Source organism: Pongo abelii, chromosome 21 (assembly GCF_028885655.2).
Source record: "Pongo abelii isolate AG06213 chromosome 21, NHGRI_mPonAbe1-v2.0_pri, whole genome shotgun sequence".
Lineage (NCBI taxonomy): Eukaryota > Metazoa > Chordata > Mammalia > Primates > Hominidae > Pongo > Pongo abelii.
In genome coordinates, this window is record NC_072006.2 from 68,709,090 (window position 1) to 68,731,630 (window position 22,541).

Here is a 22,541-nt window from a genome sequence, read left to right on the forward strand (position 1 = left end):
GGGTCATTGTTACTAACTTGGAGATGATACGTCTTAGATTTTGTGGGTGGCACAGTGACCCTATTTTTATTTGTGCTTAGACAAAATTATGACGTGGCCTTGGATCGTGATGGTGCTCCTCTACAAAATTATTTATGTCCAACAGGAGACCCCATGGCCTCGATCTGAGCGCCAGGCCAGCTCCTGATGTCACGGTCCACTTTTCTTCTTGGAGGTCATACTAGTACCTATTTCATGGAAATAACCCATGTAGAGTGCTCAGTATATACCCTGTGAAGGGTTATGAATGCTGATGGTAGTGGGAGCTGATGTGGAGGGGAATGGTGGAGACACCTTGGAAAACCAAGCATGAGTCTGAAGTTGTGGCAGGCTGGGTCTCACCAACGCAGGCCTCCAACGCAGGCCTCCATTACAACTGTCCCAGCACGGACTGAGTAGCCAGGTTAAACATCAAAAGCTGATTGAGCCAATGCCCTTATACAAAGGTTGGAATGTAACAAAGAGCCCACCAAGAGTTTTGCCTAGGCTTTTCCTGGGCCTTGAAGCATGACAAGATAACGAAGGAACTCTTAACAGGACCCTTTTTAGAATTAAACAAGTTGTATTAGGGATCTGAAGAAACTCCCCAGGCCTCCACAAACAAGTTTATGGGGGTCTAAAGGAATTCCCCATACCATTATGATTTAGCAGGAGACAAGATAAGGGTAATCACCCCAGCACCTAGACCCATTTAGATTAAGTAAACTTACTGAGGCTCCAGAAGAGGGTCTTCAGGACTTCAACCTTAGTCACAGATTAAAAGAAGTTAATCACTTATGTCTTTAGATTACTGCACACTTACATGTAGACATATAGCTTAGAAGGTATACGAGCTTTGGAAAACTTTGTAATTTTGAGTTGGTCTGGTGATAATTTCCAGGCCTTCTCCTTGTAACCGGTTACAGAAATAAAACCTCTCTTACTCTCCAGCTCATTTGCATCTTGTTATTGGGCCAGGAGAAGTAGTAGCCCGACCCTCAGCTGGGTCCAGGAACAAAGGGAGTGTCTGAAGACAGCAGTGATGTGATCACACTGTTTTAGGAGGACCACTCGCCAGAGCCCAGGGGAATGGTGGGAGGGGTGGGGGAGAGGTGAGGGGAGCTGGGACAGGGCAAGGAGGGATGTATGGAGGACGTGTCCCCTGGCAGTAGGAAGAGAGTCAAGGATGACTCCAGGGCTTCTGTAATTTGAAACAGTCACAAATAACCACAAGCTCTCAGGTGGAAGGACACTTAGAGCCCCACGAAGGTCATGAGGTGGTGGGCCGCCTCAGGTCCATGGATCCAGGACCATGGATCAACAAGAGAAGTGAGGTCTCCCTGGGACCACATAACGTGGTGAAGGCAACGGACTTTGGTTTTCAAACTCTGCTCCTAAGTGGAGCTCCAGGGTCTGGGGAGGAATGCGGGGTTAGGAGGGAGGCGGGGACCGGAGACCCAGGCCCACTCGTCCGAAGCAGCGACGCTGGCACTTGCTGCACATACGGGGCGGCTTGCATGGCTGTGCTTGAAGAAAGGGTTCTGCAGCTAAAGCCCATCTGCAAAGCCCCACGCGAAGTTTGGGCAATGGGCTGTGTGAACCCAGAAAATTGGAGACAGGTCTCAGTTAATTTACAAAGTTTATTTTGCCAAGGTTGAGGACGCGCCCGTGACACAGCCTCAGGAAGTCCTGACGACATGTGCCCAAGGTGGTCGGGGCACAGCTTGGTTTTATACATTTAGGGAGACATGATACATCCATTAATACATGTAAAAAGTACATTGGTTCGGTCTGGAAAGACGGGACAACTGGAAGCAAAGGCAGGAAGACTCCAAGCGGGGAGGGAGCGTCCAGGTCACAGATAGGTGAGACACCAACGGTTAAATTCTTTTGAGTTTCTGATTTGCCTTTCCAAAGGAGGCAAATCAGATATGTATCTATCTCAGTGAGCAGAGGAGTGACTTTGAATGGAATGGGAAGCAGGCTTGCCCTAAGCAGTTTCCTGCTGGAGTTTTCCTTAGTGATCTTGGGGGCCGGCTGGGTAGGAGGGCCCCAGGGCCGGGTGGCCGTCCAGGTGGCAGGACGGGGGTCCCAGGGCGGCTGTGCTTGGTACTGGGAGGCCGCCCGAGGGCAGCGCCGGCCCCGAGTCAGCCGCCGCAGGGCACCCTGGAGATGCGGAACGCCCCCAGCCGTGGGTCAGCAAAGGCGTCTCAGGTGACCTTCGGGGAGGGCTTCTGAAGCAGCCTGTGCGGGGTCCGTCCTGGCTGAGCACTGCGCGGACGGCGCGCCCACGAGACTCGGACCGGGCCTAGGGCTCAGCGAGCTCTCAGCGGGGCGGGCGGACGCAAGCAGCCCAGGGAAGTCGGGCCCGCCCTGCGCCGCCATCACCCCTTTAAGTGCCAGGCCCGCGGCGCATGCGCAGTCAGGCCGTTGTGCGCAGGCGCAGAGGCGGCGGCGGCGACGGCGGATGTTTACGGCGGCCGAGGTTGGAGCGGCGCTGCTCGGCCGCGGACACACGAGGGACGCGCCCGAGGAGCTGCAGGTGGCAGCCCAGGCGGTCCGAACCCGTCGGCCGGCCGAGTCTGGAGGTAGAGCCGCCGCCGCCGCCCCTCGGCCCGGCCTGCGGCGAGCGGGTGGTGTGTCCCCTCGGCCCCTTCCCTCCTCCTTCCCCACCCCCGGCACCCCTGCGCCCGGAGCGCTCCTCTGGGGGCGTCGCTCCTCCCCACCTCGGGCACCCTCACCTCCCCCCAGCGGCCTCCAGGGCGCCCCGCGTTTCTCCCTCCGAGCGCTCGCGGTTTCCCGTCGGTCTCTCCCGTTGCTCACTCACACTCTTGGGTCTAGTTAGTCCAGACCTGCAGCTTGTCCTTGATTTCCCAAGTGGGAAACGTTTGCAATTCCAAGGCAAGCCAAGAGCTAAGGTTTAAAACAAAGTCCGCCTTGGACCCTTTCAGAAGATGACAGGATTTTTAAAAAAATAGTTGCGCCACCCCCCCCGCCCCCGCCCCGTGCCTTGGAGATAGTAAGAATTGGAGCAGAGCACTGGGACTTCAGTTCACGCATGGAAAGAGATCTTTGTTAGTTGGAGGAAGGAGAACTTGCCTGAGCTTCGTGCCTTTGTTTTGTTTTTGTGAGAGGGATGTGTCTCCTAAATGAATGTTTGCTCCAGCGTTGCATCTCAAATAAGTCACCTAAATATCCACACCCTCTTTATCCACCCCTTCTTTACTCGTGTGACTAGAACAGTTTTCATTTTTCTTCTCAAGGGAATGGCTAAACAGCTCCGATCTGGGCGTTTGATAGACTGTCATTTAAGAATGAGTGAAGTTGAGGTGCCTGTAAGCAACTCAGAAATTGTTGTGGCCGTGCTTGGGGGAACTAGAGCCCTACACTCAGGTGATGAGAGACCTCAGAGGTGACCGATCCAGGGCCTTTCTCCCTGCGGCACCCCAGCTTGTACCTCCAGTGGAACTTGGCTGGGCTTATCAAGAGCTCCTTTCATTCACTGCAACTTCATTTGTTAGAAAGCTTCTCTGTGTATTTAGTAGGCATTGTCTCCAACATGTACCACTGGTCTGGCTTTTGTTAGGCCCATTAATAGTGTACATATGACAGCCTTTCTAGTACAGGTGCTCCTCGACTTACGGTGGGGTCGCATCCCAGTAAACACATCGTTAAACCTGAAGTCGAACCATCCGAAGTCGGAGACCATCTGTATTTGAAAAAAGTCGCTTTGCATTCCTTGTAAGAGTTCTGGTTTTCAAGGTGAGAAATCTGTGTGTTTGTTTGATCATTCTGCCCAAAGGAGATGTGGCTTTGGGTCCTTTTCCCCACTCATCTTCCACAGTGAATTACTTTGTCCATATTACCCTTAAGAAGTGACATCCAGGTTGGAATGTGATCTTCCATATGTAGCCTCCCAAAACCCCATTACCATAGCTTCATGCTTGTGTTGACACAGCCACAATCACAACCTCCTCAGGTGTCAGTTCTGAGACCTTGCCATGCCTGTCGCCACTCAGCAAGTGTTCTTCATGTGCCCTGGCAGTTGGCATTGTAAGGAGCAGCCGGTTGTCATGGACTGTTGCTAGTTACCACAGAGTAGTGAATTATATTAAGGATTAATTACAGCAGACAATGTGCACAGTATCATCGAGTGCAGGGTTCTAAAAATGATTCTACACTTTTACTTTGAAAAATTGGATTTGACTAGATTGTAGAATCTAGGTGAAAATGATAGGATTCGGTTTGGCGAAGAGCTTAGTTTGTCGTCGGTGTTTTTGGTGACATCATGACTGATCACATCGATGGTTTCCAGTGCGAGGGAGTGTTATTTACCAGACAAAGATGGTAATAAATATCAGACCCCACAGCTATTCACATGGATCCTACCAATGGCAATAGGTATAGATAGGGTTACCCCATCGTCAAAAGATTACCAGTGTGTTGTGTGGTAAAGAACGTTGTTGTCTTGAGTATTTTTAAAGGCTGCACTGGTGTGGTATTAAAAACACAGGCCTTTTGCCATACAGTCCTGGGTTTGAATGCAGCCCCCTCCTCACAAACTGGCTATGTGATCGTGAACAAATTAACCAGCCAGCTCCAATTTGCTTCTTAATGTTGTGAAGTGTAAATGAGGCCATGACTGGCAGGTGGTACCTGGAAAAAGGTGCTTGTTTTTACTAAAAAGCTGTCTGAACTTTCAAATTAAGGCAGAGTTCAAAATAAGTGATAGTTAGTGGAAAATGAAACCTATCCAACATACAGTTTGAGGTTACCCTCTAAAAATGTGGCATTGAGACCGAATGTTGGAACATTATATACAGGCTTCTGGGTGAAGAGGTGGCTTTGACTGAGGAGGGCATGCGATTTCCAGCTCTTTTCCTAAATAGACCCTTAAGCATCCAAACACATGATTCCGCTTTTAACCACTGACCCAAATTTTAAGATGGCTGTGCTAGGCTAGGGTGCAGCCTCAGAACTAAGTGGCTTATCCAGGATTAAAGTTGACCTCATTAGGACTTAATTCCATCTAAGTCTAAGTCAGCTGGCTATGGACCGTAATCTAACAAGGGCTCCGAAACAATTCAAAAAATTCAAAAAGGGGTGTGAAAATTTAATGACTGGACCATCCTATTGATTTGCAAAACCTAATATTCAGCTCTAAAATCTTGAGTGTGAAGATTGAGTGTTCCACCATAAAAATAGAAGAGAATTTGTGTTAAGCTATACCCTTCACACTTTTTGTTCACTTGTAAGAAACTATGTGGTTATTTTCATTCCTGGGAAAACCTCCCACCGCTGTCTCCAGTTGTGTACGTGGGTGTGTATGAAATCCGCCCCAGGCCCCTCGCCACCCCACAGTATTTCTTTACGATCCTCATTCTACTGTTAGAAATGCAGAGGAATGTGAGGAGGAAAGCAAGTATAAACATCATAATTATAACAGGTTGTTAAAAAGGTTGTGTTCATTTCAGAAAACGTCTTCATGAGGTCTGGTGGTCTTTTTCCCCGACAATTTGTATCTGGTGTTTTGCAAAGCATTACCATTTTGTGAAGTTAAAGCAGTTACTTTGAAAAAGTTACATGGGGTGAGTATAAAATTGGAAAGGGCATTTTTGTAGTTGTAAGAAGAGTAAGACTTCTCCACATGAAAAAGTATTTTCTTGTAAATTAGATGAAGCTACCCTGTATTTTAATAGTTAGGCTCAGAGGTGACACATGCTGCGCTTTATCTTCTTGAAGGCAGGTTGAGAGAAGGTAAGACAAGTAGTTGTTATTTTTAAAGAGCTGGGAAAGCTGTGTATCATGCAATTGAGAAGGGGCTGTAGGAAGTTCTGGTAGCAGCCCCTCCTACACTTAAACTTTAGCCAGGAAGCTGATTTTGCATTTGTTAGAAGAAGGTATTTGTCACAGTACGTTCAATTTGGGAAGAATGTTTTCTTGCTGTTTTTGTCTAAAAGTTGAACATCAAAATATCCAAATCAACAGGTCAAATGGATTGCTTGACTTGGGTGGGTACTTTTGTGTATGTTGTGGATATGGAATTCTCAGATGTAATATAGGACACCACCTAAATTATTTTTTCTTTTTTCTTTTCTTTTCTTTTTTTTTTTTTTTTTTTTGAGACAGTCTTGCTCTGTTCCGCAAGCTGGAGTGCAGTGGCACGAGCTCTGCTCACTGCAACCTCTGCCTCCTGGGTTCAAGCGATTCTCCTCCCTCAGCCTCGCCAGTAGCTGGGATTACAGGCATCCACCAGCATGCCTGGCTAATTTTTGTATTTTCAGTAGAGACGGGGTTTCACCATGTTGGCCAGGCTGTTCTCGAACTCCTGACCTCAGGTGATCCACCCGCCTCGGCCTCCCAAAGTGCTGGGATTACAGTCATGAGCCACCGCACCTGGCCTAAATTTGAATTTCAAATAAACATCGAATAATTTTTAGTATTGTTGTTTACTGTAATTTCCAATTGAACTGGGATTTTTTTTCCTTCTAAATCTGGCATCTCTGGGTGGGGCAGGGGATGAGGTGGGTGTTGACAGAAGATAATCTATCTATTGTTTTCAGTATTCAGAATTTCAAATTAGTATCTGTTTAGAACTTTTATTGTTCTGCTCTTACCTTTAACATAAATCGCTCTTTTTAAAAATTTTTAATTATAGTATTGCCTAAGTGTAATCTTGAACATGGGCGGTGCTGTGAGTGCTGGTGAAGACAATGATGAGCTGATAGATAATTTGAAAGAAGCACAGTATATCCGGACTGAACTGGTAGAGCAGGCTTTCAGAGCTATCGATCGTGCAGACTATTATCTTGAAGAATTTAAAGAAAATGCTTATAAAGACTTGGCTTGGAAGCATGGAAACATTCACCTCTCAGCCCCGTGCATCTACTCGGAGGTGATGGAAGCCCTAGATCTGCAGCCTGGACTCTCATTTCTGAACCTGGGCAGTGGCACTGGATATCTCAGCTCCATGGTGGGCCTCATTCTAGGTAAGTGTGGAAGGAGAGTCTGAAAACTCATCTGTCTCGGGGAAGGAGGCATCTCCTTTGACAGAAAATGTAGTCTGCTAATGGCCTGCCTGGGTCGAGGCTACAGCCTTCCCAGCAGTTATCTGACATTGCCACATCACTGGGTGGTGGATAGAGGGATGAGGGAGGAAGGCCTGCATTCATCTCATGGGCCCCAGATTCTCCAGAGGGACCTCTCCTGTTCTCTGTCCCCTCTTCCTGTACTGCCACAGCCTGTACTGTGCACCTGCCCTCTGGACAGCGGAGGACAAAGACAGTTGTGTAAATCTTGACCCCACTATGATTTCTTGATTTAATTTTATCACTGAGTCTTCCTTGTCATTCCTTCTCTAAATCGATGGTAATTAACTTTAAAGTCCTTTCGGAGTACTTCTAAGCAGTTTTTGTTTTGTTGGTTTTTTTTTGGTTTGTTGGAGCACAGAGTCGTGCTTCATCGCCTAGGCTGGAGTGCCGTGACACGAACAAGGCCCACTGCAGCCTTGACCTCCTGGGCTCTAGCAATCCTCCTGAGTACCTAGGGCCACAGGCACGCACCACCACACTTGGCTAATTTTTAAATTATTTTTAGAGACGGGGTCTCGCCATGTTTCCCAGGCTGGTCTCAAATTCCTGGGTGCCAGCTCTCCACCTGCCTCAGCCTCCCAAAGTGCTGGGATTACAGGCATGAGCCACCATGCCTGGCCTACTTTTTTGTTTTAATACTAAGAGTAATACCTGTAGATTTTAAAATTAGTTTCAGGGATGGAAGGGATTTCACAGGTTATCTTATTTGAAGCTGTTTAGCCTATTTTCCCAAACAAATGAGTTGTGAGACTGCATGTGGGAATATGGCTATTTTTAATAATAGCAGATAACTAAGGAAAAACATCACTTGGTGCAAAATGCTGCGGGGGGCAGGGAAGGCATCTGTTTTTAACTCAGTAAGGTGGAGAGGTTTTGCCGGAGGGGTGATAGGAGCCGATCTGTACTGTAAAACCTTGCTCTAAACAGGAAGCAGGGGCCAGGCTGCTGAGGCAAGCTGGCTGAGAAGACACTGGATGAAACCAGTGCAGAGAAGCTGGAGTCTGTATTTTTTCTAAATCCTGTTAGAACTGACAAGATTTATGGATGGACTGTATATGGTTGTGAAAGAAACATCAGGAATGTGGCTTGGCTTGGTGGTTCATGCCTGTAATCCCAGCCTTTTGGGAGGCTGAGGTCAGAGGATCGCTTGATCGCTTCAAGACTGCAGTGAGCTATGATTGCGCCACTGCACTCCAGCCTAGGTGACAGAGTGAGACCCCGTCTGTAATTGATTTTTGTGGATATGGAATGATAATTTTTTTTTTTTCTAAGTCTGTATAAATTGGAATTTGGTGAAGTTTTGAGACCGATTATTTTGGCTTTAGGCTATAGATTGCTACCTTCAGGTATAAAAATGTGTAGATTTTTGTAATGCTTTTTGACCTTAACTTCGATTGAGACTGTGGTGACCCCCGTGCTTTGAGGAGAGAACACAGTGCCCAGATTATTTATCATTTTTGAATTGGGGAATTGTGATTTCCTCCAGTGTAGCTGAAAAATAGGAGCTATAGCTAAGGTAGAGCCTTGGGGAGAAATAGGTGATCAAGCTGACTAGATTAGAAATACTATAGAAAAGAGCCAAAATGCTTAGGAAAAGATGACTTAAAGTAAGCCTGAAATGGCCGGGCGCGGTGGCTCACGCCTGTACTCTCAGCACTTTGGGAGGCCGAGGCAGGTAGATGGCTTGAGGTCTGGAGTTCAAGACCAACCTGGCCAATGTGGTGAAACCCTGACTCTAACAAAAGTATAAAAAATTAGCCGGGTGTGGTGGTGCGCACCTATAATCCCAGCTACTCAGGAGGCTGAGGCTGGAGAATCACTTGAACCTGGGAGGCGAAGGTTACAGTGAGCAGAGATGGTGCCACTGCACTCCAGTCTGGCTAACAGAGCCAGACTCCATCTCAAAAAGAAAAAAAAAAGTAAGCCTGAAATGGCCTTGCTGTACTTGACATCCCCTAGAAGTTATAAGGAAAGGCTTCCAACTTGATACGGTTGCTTCTCTTTCCTGAATCCCCTGTTTACTGAGAATTTCATTGGATTTTGGGAGGAGAGAGGTCTGAAGGAAGGAAAGGCCTGTTTTCTGCTGTAACGGATGTAACATGCTGCTTTGATGCAGTTGAAGGAAGTGACTTCAGGGTTTGCTGTCATGGATGAGTGTCTTGGCTGTGTCTTCAGATGCTGCAGCTTATTCAAGCTTAACAGCACTTTGTGCAGAGCACTGCAGAGTGAAACCTCGTTGGCTTCCCAGTGCCTGTGAATGTGGGTCTCTCATCTGACAGAGCTCTTTACTGTGACCCCCCCACGGCCTTTCACGTGGTCTGAGCTGCATCCTGGGTCCGTCCTGTCCCTCTGCTTGCTCTGTGGGCTCCTCTCCCCTTTGCTCAGGGCTGTCCTTACCTTTGTTTGTCATCAACCAGGGGAGAATACAGTAGCTACTAAGAGATGGTGACTCATAAGTCACCTACCTGAAAAGTGCTGTGTGATTAGGAAGCTGGGCAGACCTAGGAGCGGCTCTGCCAGGGGGGCCTTGCTGCTCTGGCTTCATGCCATGTTCCAGTGCTGAGTCCCAGGTGCCGTGTTCCTGACATCCCCTGGCCACCCTGTGTCCTCCTTCCCTGCTAGTCATCTTTTTATGAAGCAGGTGGGTCGAGGTATTTGTGTTCCTACTGTTTGGTGTTAAGCTTCTTGGGAATAGGAACCATATCTCATATCTGTTATTAGAATTAACTGCTTATTAAGTGTTTGATAGTGAAGGTGAGGGGTCAGTGAAAATAAGATGAGTGGGAAAAATCAAGCAGCTATTTTTGGTCTCTGGCACAGTGGCAGAGTCGGGAATTGAAGTCAGGGAGTTGTCAGAAGGTCTTAACCTTCAGAGTAATTCAGGATTTGATGTTGTAAATAGTGAAAAGTGAAACTCTCAGGTAGGGTGTATTTTGACGAGGTAATGTTTTAGCAGCAGCTCTGTGTATGAAATATGTTGAGAGAAAAGAGCAGCAGGTACGGTTGTCCAAATGGGGGCCGGGGAAGCCTTGGCCTGGGCTGGTGGCTGTTGTACTAGGAGGGCCCACATGGTGCAAAGGTGTGGGATGCACAGAAGGTTGCCCATTTCTCAGCATTTCTGTTAGATTGTAGGGTCCAGTGCTACATGATCACTGTAGTATATCTGTCTACCAAGTAAAGTCCTACGTGCCCTGTGATTTTTACATGTAGATTTAAAAAGTTGACGTGTAACTTACCCATAGTAAATGAACAAGTGGGAAGTGTGAATCCTGGTGGACTTTTACATATGCATCCACCGCCATATAAACTCCACCCACAGCAAGATGCAGAGTTGAATCAGCACCCCAAAAGGCTCCCATGCCCGCTCCTCCTTCTAGAAGGTTCACCAGTATTGCATCTTCCAGAAAGGTGGTGAGTGTTTTGCCTTTGTTGGCACAGATGAATTTTGCCCGATTTTTACCTTCGTGTAAGTGGATTCCCACAACAGAGAGACTCATTTAAGTTGAGTGTCAATACTTTGTTCTCAGTTAACGTAGGGGCAGTTTTATGTCGGGGGAGCTCTTTCATCATTAAGTGGACTTGTAACATTTCTCAGTTTTATTTCAAATTACTGATAAATACCCTTTGATATAAAAAATGTTTCATTGTGACTTGGAAGCATAGTTTTATCTTAATGATGATGATTGAATCCTGTTTTGTGAATATTATAATGCACACATCTGAGTGTTTTGGGGAACTCTTCAGGGAAAACAGAGTCATCTTAAATGTTACCTCTGGACACACAGGTGAGGCCTGTGTCAGCTCCCCTTGCAAATACGTGTTTCTTCTTTAGTTCATTAGTAAGACTTGAGCACTTGGTTTGTTTCCATTTTCAAATGATTCTTTAAAAGTTTGAGAGCAGAGAAGCCCAGGCCTCAAGTATTTATGATGTGGTGAGCCGTGATACTGTGATGAGACTTCAAAACTTTGTGAATGTCTGTAGTTACACATGTTAAATCAGATGTGTTACAGTTGGTAGAAGTGAACAAATGAGCAAGAGTTCTCGCTCTGGTTTTACATGTTTTCTTATTCTTAAACCTTTTAGGTCCTTTTGGTGTGAACCATGGGGTGGAACTTCACTCAGATGTGATAGAGTATGCAAAGCAGAAACTGGACTTCTTCATCAGAACAAGTGATAGTTTTGACAAGTAAGATGAAATACTATCCATTGGCTCAGATAATGTGAATTATAATTTTACAAAGTTTTGATCAGATAGAAAGAAATCACGTGGTAGCAAATGTAATTAAACTGTGGTAGGATGATTCTAGTGCCTGTTCTAATTTTTAAAAAAGATTCTGTGTTTTGAGGGTTTTAGGGTATTTCAAACTGTTACACGTACATAAGTTGTTCATTTGCTCAATTTTCATGTTTCCTATTTAAGACAACTGTTTACCACCTAATTTTTCCTAAAATAAAATTGTTGCATTTGTCTCTAAACAGTATATATAACTAGCTTTTGCCATTTTAAAATAAGGCATTAAAGTTCTTATCTTAGGGATTAAAATTTTTAGAAACACCAAGTGCAGTTTCACCACCCCCACATTTCACTCATTGTGTAGTATTAATAGATCTTACATAAGATGATAAGAAGATGACAGAGACAACAGCGACTGGAGATTATGTGAAATTTGGATAAAACTTTTGATATTCACTTTCATACTATTTTGTTTGGCATTTTTAGAGTTCTAGTTATATAGTGTAATTCTTTTTGGAAGTAATTCTTGGACATTTGTAATTCTTTTCTTCCAGCTCCTCGCACTGTAAACTGTATTACATTGCTGTTGGATTTTAACCTGTGGTTAGCATAGATTTACTGTATAGACTTGTTGCAATGTGATACTTTTAGTTGCAGGAAGCATTTTTTACTTCCAGGTTTGACTTCTGTGAACCTTCCTTTGTTACTGGGAATTGCCTGGAGATTTCTCCGGATTGTTCTCAGTATGATCGTGTATACTGTGGGGCTGGTGTGCAGAAAGAACATGAAGAGTACATGAAGAATCTTCTCAAAGTGGGAGGGATCCTTGTCATGCCACTGGAAGAGAAGGTCAGATTCCCTTCATAACTGACATTTTTGCACACTGTGTGCCAAGGTCTGTTCTAGGCAGTGTATGGATACTTACTCTTTTAACAATTTCCTGCATTTCACAAATGAGGAAACAGAGGCAGGGACAGGTGAGGGAGATGTCGGGTCATGCACATGCCCTAGGTGGGGCCAGAACCTGACTCAGGTGGGTACTTCAGAGCCTGCACGTGAAACCCTTTTCTCCACCTTCCTTCTCTCTCCCTCTTTTTCCTTCTTCTATCCCTTCCCCCTCACCTCCCTCTTCCTTCCGCTTCTGCTTCCCCCCAGCTGTTCTGAGTTTTAATTCTAATTGTTAATCTATTATAATTGTTCTGTTGTTAGAATTATCTATAAAATTATTAGAGTAATTCTATTCTCATCATTAGTCTAATTGTTAAATGCCTTGATGTTATGCATTTTACAGGAATCCTTTGCTTAGTGAGAGTCTTGTCCAAGTTTGCTGTTTGGTCATGCATATTTGTCTGTGTTACTGTATTTCACTGGGAAAAATAGTTTATAGTAAGTGAACAGATTAATCAGACATGAATTGGTCACCAAGAAGAATGTCTCCTAGTCACAAAGAACTAGGAAACACAAATAATAAAAATTAGGAGGTTTTAATTGTTTTAATAAAAATTTGGAGATGAGATCTTGCTCTGTCATCCAGGCTGGAGTACAGTGGCATGATAATAGCTCACTGTAACTTCAAACTCCTGGGCTCAAGTGACCCTTCCACCTCAGCATCCCAAGTAGCTGGCACTGTAGGCACGTGCTGCCATGCCCAGATAAATTAATTTTTTAAAATATTTATTTATTTATTTATTTAGAGACGGAGTCTCGCTCTGTCGCCCAGGCTGGAGTGCAGTGGCGCGATCTCAGCTTAGTGCAACCTCCGCTTCCTGGGTTCAAGCGATTATCCTGCCTCAGCCTTCTGAGTAGCTGGGATTACAGGTGCGTGCCACCACACCCAGCTAATTTTTGTATTTGTAGTAGAGACAGGGTTTCACCATGTTGGTCAGGCTGGTCTCAGAGCTCCTGACCTCATGATCCGCCCACCTCGGCTTCCCAAAGTGCTGGGATTACAGGTGTGAGCCACCACGCCCGGCCTAATTTTATTTTTTTAGTGACGGGCTCTCACTGTGTTGCCCAGGCTGATCACAAACTCCTGGCCTCAAGCAATTGCCTTACCTCAGCCTCCAGCGTTGTTGGCATGAGCCATCACACCTGGCAGAATATTGTGTTAAATGTCTTTGCTTATACAAGTGATATTACAGATCTTTGTTGCTATACAAAATGCATTGGATTTTTTATTGGAATTGTATCATCTCGATAATTTGAGGATTGTGGCCATCTTTACAATGTTTCATCTGCTTATCTAGAATATGAAATAGGGGTTTATATAGTTTTATTTAAGGTTTTATACATCATTTATTGATTATATTGAAATACTTGGTTTTCATTATAACTAGAAATTCTTTTAAAAATGTTTAAATAAACATATGTTTTGCTGGTATACAAGAATGTTTGTTGATATTTGCTTAGTACATGGCTACTTAATCCTTTTAGTTATAAGATTCATGACATAGAATCTTAGTTTTTAGAGGATTTACTGACTTAGATATTTTTAGAAAAGGCCAGCATATAATCATAGCATGAAAGAACTGACCAAAAATAGTTTTGTGACCTGTGTAGGCCACTTGGAGACTGACCCAGCCACACAGAGCGCACAAAGGGTCATGTCTGATTGTGGTCTCTGGTGCTCCTAATACTTTAATTCAAAAGAAATGTTTTGATGACCTGCACTGGACTGCGTTAAGCCACCAGATTCCTGTGCTTTCATGGGGGTGATATCAGGGCAGGGCTCATTTAAACACTTCAGTATTTGTCTCCAAAGCATGAGGATAATTGCCCAGGCATCCAAGATGACAAGTTTGCATTTAAAAAAGTAACAGGGATTCTGTAACAGTATCTGTTACTACAGTGCCTATCAGGACTTAGCCACCCTCCCAATAACAACAGGTCAGGATTCAGTTGGTTGTTAACGTGTCTGGAGTTACTTTTTACTTTAGAACAGACCCCCTTTTCACCCTCAATATTGACTTTTCTGGAGAGTGCTAGAGCATGTCTTATAAGAATCTCCACACTGGCTATGTGGTTGTTTCCTCTTGCTATTCTATATCTAGTTTCTCTATAATATATAATTTCTGTAAACAGAAGTTAGGCCTAGGGCCTGAATATATTCAGGTTAAGCATCTTTGCAGGAATATTCAAAAGATAGATGTACTTCATGGCACGTCACATTAGGGGTCCGTATGTCAAGATATTTCGTTTTATTGTAAGCATATCTATATATTTTTATAGTATGTATAGGAATGATTACATATGAGCTATTTAGTAGCCAATTCTTTTGAATATTCTTATTTTGTCTCTGGGATAGTTGACTAAGATAACACGCACAGGTCCTTCAGCTTGGGAAACCAAAAAGATTCTTGCTGTTTCTTTTGCTCCTCTGATCCAGCCCTGCCATTCAGAGTCAGGAAAATCAAGACTTGTCCAGTTACGTAAGTATACCAATCTTTACTTATTTTATCTTTTAGATCTTTTTCGTCTGGTTAGATTTTAAAAGGAAACAAAATTTATAAAGAACCTTTTGATATTAAAAAGCACCCCTCCCATGCTGAAACTGTAAAATTCTATAAGCAATTTCAGGCATTAAAAAAATTATAATCTATTTTTAACCTATTTCAGGTTATTTTAGCCGTCTTTTAAATCTGCAAAGAGCTGTTGCCGGTCACGCCATTGAGAGCCGAGGACGCACATAAAAGGGAGCTCATTTTGCCATGTGGGAGACTTAGCCTATTTGCCACCTCCACTGGGAGGGGCTTACAGAGAGAGCCATCAGCCAGAGGGTTCCCACAGAGTCATGGGGCTTCTGCTCCCCAAGGCGCCAAGCGCCTGCTGCCTCATGGTAGACAAGGGTAGAGAACACAGTCCAGCTAATCTGCTGGGGTATGATAGGAGACTTTCCGTGGAAACTTACACAGCCGAGCCTTTGTGTTTCACTGTTTCAGGGTGCAAACTGAGCAAGGAACGGATACCAGGGCCAGCACGACAGCAAAACCTCCTAATGTTTTAAAATTTAAACGGCTCACACAGAAGTGAGAGTTCCAATTGATTATATTTAAAATAAAACTATCAGGATGCTCTCTGATCATTTAGAAAATTTGGAAAATGCAAAAAATAATAGGAAGGGAAAAGTTTTGCATAATCCCACCACCCAGAGACAATACATTTTGGCAAATCTCTTCCAGAAAGGTTTTTTGATTTATTAGGAATCACCTATTAAATGATTACACTTTGCTTTGGTCTCTACTAAGTATGGGTTCTAAGAAATAGATGCGGTTCTTGAAATTTGATAATGAGCAACAATAGGACATGCAAAACGGTTAATTAGGGTTAATGAGGGTTAATGAGGGTTAATTAGGGAAGGTTTGGCAGAGGATGATGTCTGTGCTTGGCCTTCAAGGGCAAAAGGAATTCCCTAAAGAGAGAAGAAAGGGGAGAAAAGTGCCAGCAGTGGCAGGGCAGAAATCAAAATGCGTGTTCCCCGTGTAGTCAGAGTTGGGACTGGTGGGAGAAACTACTGGTATGTAGGCTAGAATTGGGTTTATCATGTAGGCTGGGGAGAGCTATCAGATGCTTTAAATAAAAGATACAGGGCCTGTGTATCCTGGATAAGCCTGGTGGTCGGGTGGAGGGTGAATCTGTCAAGTGCGTGCTCTGAAAGTCTCACCAGAATAACCTTTTAAGTAACTGCCGCCCTTGGTGGGGAGGGCACCAGCTTCCAGAGCCTTAGCAGAGTTTGGGAAGGCAGGGGCATCTTTGGGGTATTGATGAGACTTTTTGAGGGTCTGGTTGGAATGAGCCGTTCCCTGTGAGGGCTTCATGTGGCTGGTTAAGAATCAGGACAATGTGGTAGGCAGTTTGGATGCTTGTTTTGAGGAGATGGCTTTGAAGAGAGTGTTAGATGATCAACATTAATGTGATGCTTTTAGAGTTTCTGAAGTGACCCGTTGAGTTATTTGCAACTTTTCTTTTCCTGGGCCAGTTTCCTAGACTAGTAAAGTCATGTTTGTGAAGACAGTGGAGTAGAAAACTCTGTGAGTATACACATACGTGATATGGGATCATGTGAGTGTAGATGCGTGGTGTGGGGTGTGTAAGTTTAGACCTGCACGATATGGGGGTCAAAGTGAGTGTAGTGTGGGGTCGTGAGAGTGTGGACGTGCACAGTGTGGGGTCATGTGTGGACATTTGCAGTGTGGGGTAATGCGTGTGTGGGTATGCGCGGTGTGGGGTCCTGTGAGTGCGGGCACGCGTGGTGTGGGGTCATGGGTGCCGGCGTGTGCGGTGTGGGGTTGTGTGTGGCGTGCATCGTGTGGGGTCGTGAGGGTGCGGGCGTGTGTGGTGTGGGGTCGTGAGGGTGCGGGCGTGTGTGGTGTGGGGTCGTGAGGGTGCGGGCGTGTGTGGTGTGGGGTTGTGGGAGTGCACGGTGTGGGGTCGTGAGTTCAGGCGTGCGCGGTGTGGGGTCGTGTGAGTACGGAAATGCATGGTGTGGGATCTTGTGAGTGTAGATATGTGTGGTGTGGGGTGGACGGGTTAGCTTTCAGATTGAATGGACACAGGACACATTGGAAGCAGGAACAAGTGGAAAGCTGTTGAAATTTTCCAGGCGAGAGAGAAAGATAAAAACTAAGACACTGGCTTCTACAGTGGAGAAGATTCAGTGATACGTACAATGATTACAGTCCTTCTCAGGAAGGGCATGTGAGGTGTTCATTGTCTATAGTAGACCTGGGTCTATGGGAGGCTCAGGATTCTGGTCCGGACTGGGTTAGAAACTTGGGAGCTATTGGCTGGCCTGTGTTATTTAAAGGCACAGAATGGATGTAAAACCAAGGCCTAGCAGTCATACTGAGATGGGGAAATGGTGGAAATTGGAACCTTAGGGAGCAGCACTGGGCTGGATGGAAGAGGAAGAGCCTGCAAGAGAGAAGAGCTGCTGAGGTCAGAGGGAGTGGCTGTGCCTTGGGCCAGGGGAGCAGTGAGCCACGTTCCTTATCCTAAGCAGACTCTGGAGATCTGGAGAGGCCAGAGCTGAAGGCCGGGACCCCGAGGGCCTCGGAAGGAGTTGTTTCAGCCTCTTGGGGCAACAGCCAGATCCCAGTGGCTCTGGAAGTAATCTGTCTAGATGTGGGATGATGAAGGAGGGAAGGATGGCTGCACTTGAGGAGGGAGTCGGGTCACAGATGGGGCAAGAGGCACTATCGTGGTGTTGAGTGAAGAGAAAGGGTTGAAGACGAAGTGCCGGAGCCTGTCTTGGAGAAAGGAGAAGGGACCTCTCGTCCGTGGAGTCAGAAAAGCAGGAAAGGTTGAAGGGAGAAGGTGCTACTTACTCGCTACCAAGGGCCTGGGACACAAGCCTGTTTGAGGGTTTCCGAAGAACAGTGGAGATTGCTGAGATTCTGTGCTGGCCTTTCTGACTTTGGTAATAAACATTGTGCACAACACAAGAGCTCTCCCTATAGCGCAGACTGTTATTCTTTGGAGAGGTTGAGTATTGGAGGGAAAAGTGATGCTGATTTTCAGTTTAATGTAATTTTCCCTTTGAGAAATATTGCCTGCATGAAATTGTGAGCTTTAATTGTCAAATATTCTTTCTCCTTGGTGTGCTTTGGAGTTTTTGTTTTTTCTGAAAAATGTTTGGATTTGCATTTCTCTACTTTAATAAAAATGGAACAAATATTCAATGTGTAAATAACTATGAAAATATTAATAGATAAAAGAATATTAGGCCGGGCACAGTGGCTCATGCCTGTAATCCCAGCACTTTGGGAGGCTGAGGTGGGCAGATCACTTGATGTCAGGAGTTTGAGACCATCCTGGCCAACATGGTTGAAACCCCGTCTCTACTAAAAATACAAAAATTAGGTGGGCGTGGTGGTGCATGCCTGTAATCCCAGCTACTGGGGAGGTTGAGGCGGGAGGATCACTTGAACCCAGGAGACGGAGGTTGCAGTAAGTCGAGATCACACCCTTGCGCCCCAGCCTGGGTGACAGAGTAAGACTCTGTCTCCAAAAACAGAATGTTGGAGACATATTCACTCTATTACTAGTAGGTGGGTATTAATATACACATGAACACAGCAAATAATAGAATAATGAAACTAGGCTGTCAGGAAGACAAACTGTGACCCAGGTGTTGATTCCACCACTGATTAATATAGCCAAGCAATATTGCTTCCTTTCCCTTTCAAAGTTAAGAATTGATGGATTTGAAAATGTCTTTTGAAAAGTACCATATGATTGTAAATTAGAGCACTAATTGACATTTGCTTAGCATGCTCTCATATTCTTGTAACATATTCATAAATTTGCCAGTTAATTCAAATGATGTTACGGGTCTTAGATGTGTAGGCATTGTGGTAGTGTCACTCAGATGAGTTTGACTGTGTCTCACTCTTTTGTGCTGCAGCACCAGTGGCAGTTCGCAGCCTCCAGGACTTGGCTCGCATTGCCATCCGGGGCACCATTAAAAAGATTATTCATCAGGAAACTGTGAGCAAAAACGGAAACGGACTAAAGAACACCCCCAGGTTTAAACGAAGGAGAGTTCGCCGCCGTCGAATGGAAACGATTGTCTTTTTGGACAAAGAAGTCTTTGCCAGTCGGATTTCCAACCCCTCAGATGACAACAGCTGTGAAGACTTGGAAGAGGAACGGAGGGAAGAAGAAGAGAAGACCCCGCCTGAAACAAAGCCAGACCCCCCAGTGAACTTCCTACGCCAGAAGGTCCTGAGCCTCCCTCTGCCAGATCCCCTGAAATACTACTTGCTCTATTACAGAGAAAAATAAGTCTCCTGTTTGAAAGGGGGAAATAGGAAGAGCAGATTGCTGAGTCTGAAGTTCGTGCTGCCTATGTGCTGTTGAAGGGTCACCTGGAGGCAGACGTGGGGAAGGGAACTGCTGGGCTCATCCACACCATGGTTTTCTTCTTCTAGTTCCTGATTGACCTCTAAAATTCTGTTCAGTTGTATGATTTCTTACATAGTTCCACAAGACTTTTATTGCATAGAAGATTGTTTTCCCAAAGTGGAGAGAATCTTCATAGAGAAAAAGAGAAGGCTGTTTGTTTTTCAGCTCTGAGGAAACACTGAAGTGTGTGTAAGAGAGACCGTTTGATGACCGTCCCTCGTACAACATGCACATTACTCACTAAAAATGAAAACTGAAGTGGAAACTAACCTGTGTTGCTTATAAAGTGTGAAAGCACAAGCTTATAAATGTATAAAATCTTTTCTGGGTGTGACGCACCTGCGTCCAAGTTTGAATTTTTATGATATGTGCCACTTAATTACTGGCACTGAGTATCACTGAATTTCTTAGTTTTCTAGTGGGGAAACATTATTGAGAAGCCCTCCCTTATTTTAAGTAAGTTAATTAAATCTTACATGAGTTGTCAGTTGTAATTGTTCGAAGGAAAAATTTTGATGGGGTGGAGGAATCAATTGCTAGATAATCTTTCTGGAATTCCGGGAGAATTCCAAAGAGGTTTTTTTTTTTTTTTAAATGACATCTTTTGATACCTTTAAAAGAACCACTGTCAAGTAATCCTTAGAAGAATATCCTGGAAAAGGAAGCAAATTTTTTCCTGTGTGTAAGCAATAAGTGAAGTTAACATTTGCCCTAACCGTAGGGATGATTCTTTACCCAGTTTTAAAGCCCATCATGGTATTCTAAGGTGTTGACACCCTCCATCCTCAGAGCAGGTAGAAAATATTAAATACACTGGGGACTCTAGGTAGAAAGGAAATAGACTGGGGACTCTATGATGGACAGCCTGTGCTTTTTGACTTCAGTTTGCTATTTTTCTGTGATCACATTAGAGTACTGATTCATAGATTCTATCTTTTATAATTCTGGAGAAAAAGATTTGTTAGTTTTGTAATTTTTTTGTAAGAGCAAATGTATGTATTTTAGTAGCTCCATTGCATGAGAACAGTGTAACTCACACTGACTGGTGATATCAGCCTTCTCTGGGCCTTGTGTGTGGAGAGCTTTCTATCTTACCAAGTGGTAGGGCTAAAAGAACAGCAGCCTTTTTGGTAATCACATAGCAGAATGATCAGAGTTACATTGCTTATTCCAAAACATTGGTTCTTTTTAAAACTTTTTTTTTACCCAAAGAAAAGAATAATATAAATTACTAACAATAAACATAAATTCAGAGTGTTGATGTATGATTCAGTGTCCAGAGTTTATTTTTAATCTTTTAATCCTCAGCTTCTTGGGAGTTGCTGGGCTTCAGGGTCTCTGTGGTTTCGCCAGCTTAGCTTGAGCTCTGGTTATTTTGGATCTTTTCTGCTTTTTTAAGTAACTGAGTCATTTTTACCACACAGTCCAGTTTGCATGTATAGCTAGGAAACATGTATTGCTCTAGATTGGACAGTTTAAGTCATTTTGAAGAAAGTGAGTTCATAGTTGTTGCCTTTTAACTCATAGTCAAGCTTCATTCTTTCAAAGAGAAATGTATGGTTTTCATTTACTTGCTAATATTTTGTAGTTTGGAGATCCTTGTGGCCATTATTCTAACTGATATGTAGACACTTGGAAATTTTTGGACATAATATTAAATGGGTGGTATCTGTGAAATTGGTTATATTAGGTGGCTTGACTAATGTTTTTTCTATAATTGTATGTGGACTGCATTTTTTAAAAAACCGCATTTGCCTTTATGCTAGATTGTAAAAAAATTATATTAGAATGCATAAGACATGTTTTTCCTTCATATGCAAGACTTTTACTAGCATTTCCTATTTCTGTGTTGTCAGTGTGTGATTTTTAAACCAGAATTTGGTTTAAAAAAATATGGTGGTAATATATGTGAGAAATAGTTTGGCGTTTACCTTATGAAAATAAAGGATTGTAAGTAAGGTTTCCTGTGCACCTGATACCAGAATTCAGTATAATACACTACTTTCTGTTTTCAAACAGATCAATCATAATATAGTCTGTATTGTCTGTAAGATCTATCTTGTAAACCACATTGACAACTATTTACTTTTGAGTAGTTTGTATTTTAATATGTGACTTTTGTCTTGAAAAGTAGTAAAGCCATAGACTTGTGCAAAACAAATTTCAAGTTTATAGATATTAAGTTTGTAATGTAAGAATCAAATGTGTATGTAAAAATACTTTTTACCAGTCTGGAACTTGGGAAAATCCCGGGAATTTGAAACATAGATTTTAATGAGCTGGTAAACAGAAATCATGTCAATAAAGGTAGTCAGGATATTTTATCCTTAGCATTGCTTCTGCATCCTGTGTGAGATTCAAATTCTTGAATATGTTCTTTTCAAAATCTTAAGAAAAGAACCTTTTTTCTTTATTAACATCATGTGTTTACTTTCAGCAAATATTTGTATTACTGCTTGATTCTGTGACATTCACAATAGATGTAGAGAAGGCATTATTTTTCATTAATAAATGTGAAATTGGAATGGACAAATGGAGAAGTGGCTGGCTCCAAGTACATAAGAGAATACGGCCTTGAAGATTGCGGTCAACGTTTTTTGGCATAATTTTCCCACATTCAACTTTTTAAGGGGCAGAAAATTTTTTTTGTCATTCTCAGTTATCTGTTCAGAGCACAAATGTTATTTAGATCTTGAAATTCTGGGACCAGTCTCCCAAAGAGCTTATGTTTTCTTTTTTATTGTATGTGCTTGTTGGGATATTGTTTACATTCTGCCTTCCAATTTTTTATTTTGGCAGTTATATATTTTAAGATAATTTCATGCTGTCTTTACTGATCTCTGAATTTTCCTTCCTGCTGTATTTGTCAGGGTTCTCTAGAGGGACAGGACTAATAGGATAGGTACATATATGAAAGGGAGTTTATTAAGGAGTATTGACTCACAGGATCGCAAGGTGAAGTCCCACAGTAGGGCATATGCAACCTGAGAAGCAAGGAAGCCAGTCCGAGTCCCAAAACCTCAAAAGTAGGGAAGCCGACAGGGCAGCCTTCAGTTTGTGACTGAAGGCCCAAGAGCCCCTTTCAAACCACTGGTGTAAATCCAAGAGTCCAAAAGCTGAAGAACTTGGAGTCCTGTGTTCGAGGGCAGGAAGCAAAGCGTGGGAGAAAGATGGAGGCCGGAAGACTCAGCCAGTCCCGTCCTTCCGTGTTCCTCTGCCTTCTTTTATCCTAGTCGAGCTGGCAGCTGAATAGATGGTGCCCACCCAGACTGAGGGTGGGTCTGCCTCTCCCAGT

General features: G+C 43.9%; 1 protein-coding gene across 6 annotated transcripts; it reads left to right on the forward strand.

Annotated features, from left to right (window-relative positions):
- Positions 1–2,443: 2,443 nt before the first annotated feature.
- Positions 2,444–21,590, forward strand: PCMTD2 (protein-L-isoaspartate (D-aspartate) O-methyltransferase domain containing 2). 6 transcript variants are annotated; one of them, NM_001132848.1, is given in 7 exon segments: positions 2,461–2,606; positions 5,493–5,606; positions 6,677–7,007; positions 11,194–11,296; positions 12,022–12,193; positions 14,649–14,772; positions 18,747–21,576. In NM_001132848.1, coding segments are annotated over 5 exon segments (1,086 nt in total). In that variant the 5' UTR covers positions 2,461–2,606; positions 5,493–5,606; positions 6,677–6,700; the 3' UTR covers positions 19,127–21,576.
- Positions 21,591–22,541: the final 951 nt, after the last annotated feature.

What these genes read in the sequence shown, in the direction of transcription:
- PCMTD2 (XM_054541467.2), top strand. Translation starts at nt 6,701, where the DNA reads ATGGGCGGTGCTGTGAGTGCTGGTGAAGACAATGATGAGCTGATAGAT. An exon ending in ACAAGTGATAGTTTTGACAA is followed by an intron (nt 11,297 to 12,021) that starts GTAAGATGAAAT and finishes TTTTACTTCCAG; the next exon opens with GTTTGACTTCTGTGAACCTT. An exon ending in TCATGCCACTGGAAGAGAAG is followed by an intron (nt 12,194 to 14,648) that starts GTCAGATTCCCT and finishes TCTCTGGGATAG; the next exon opens with TTGACTAAGATAACACGCAC.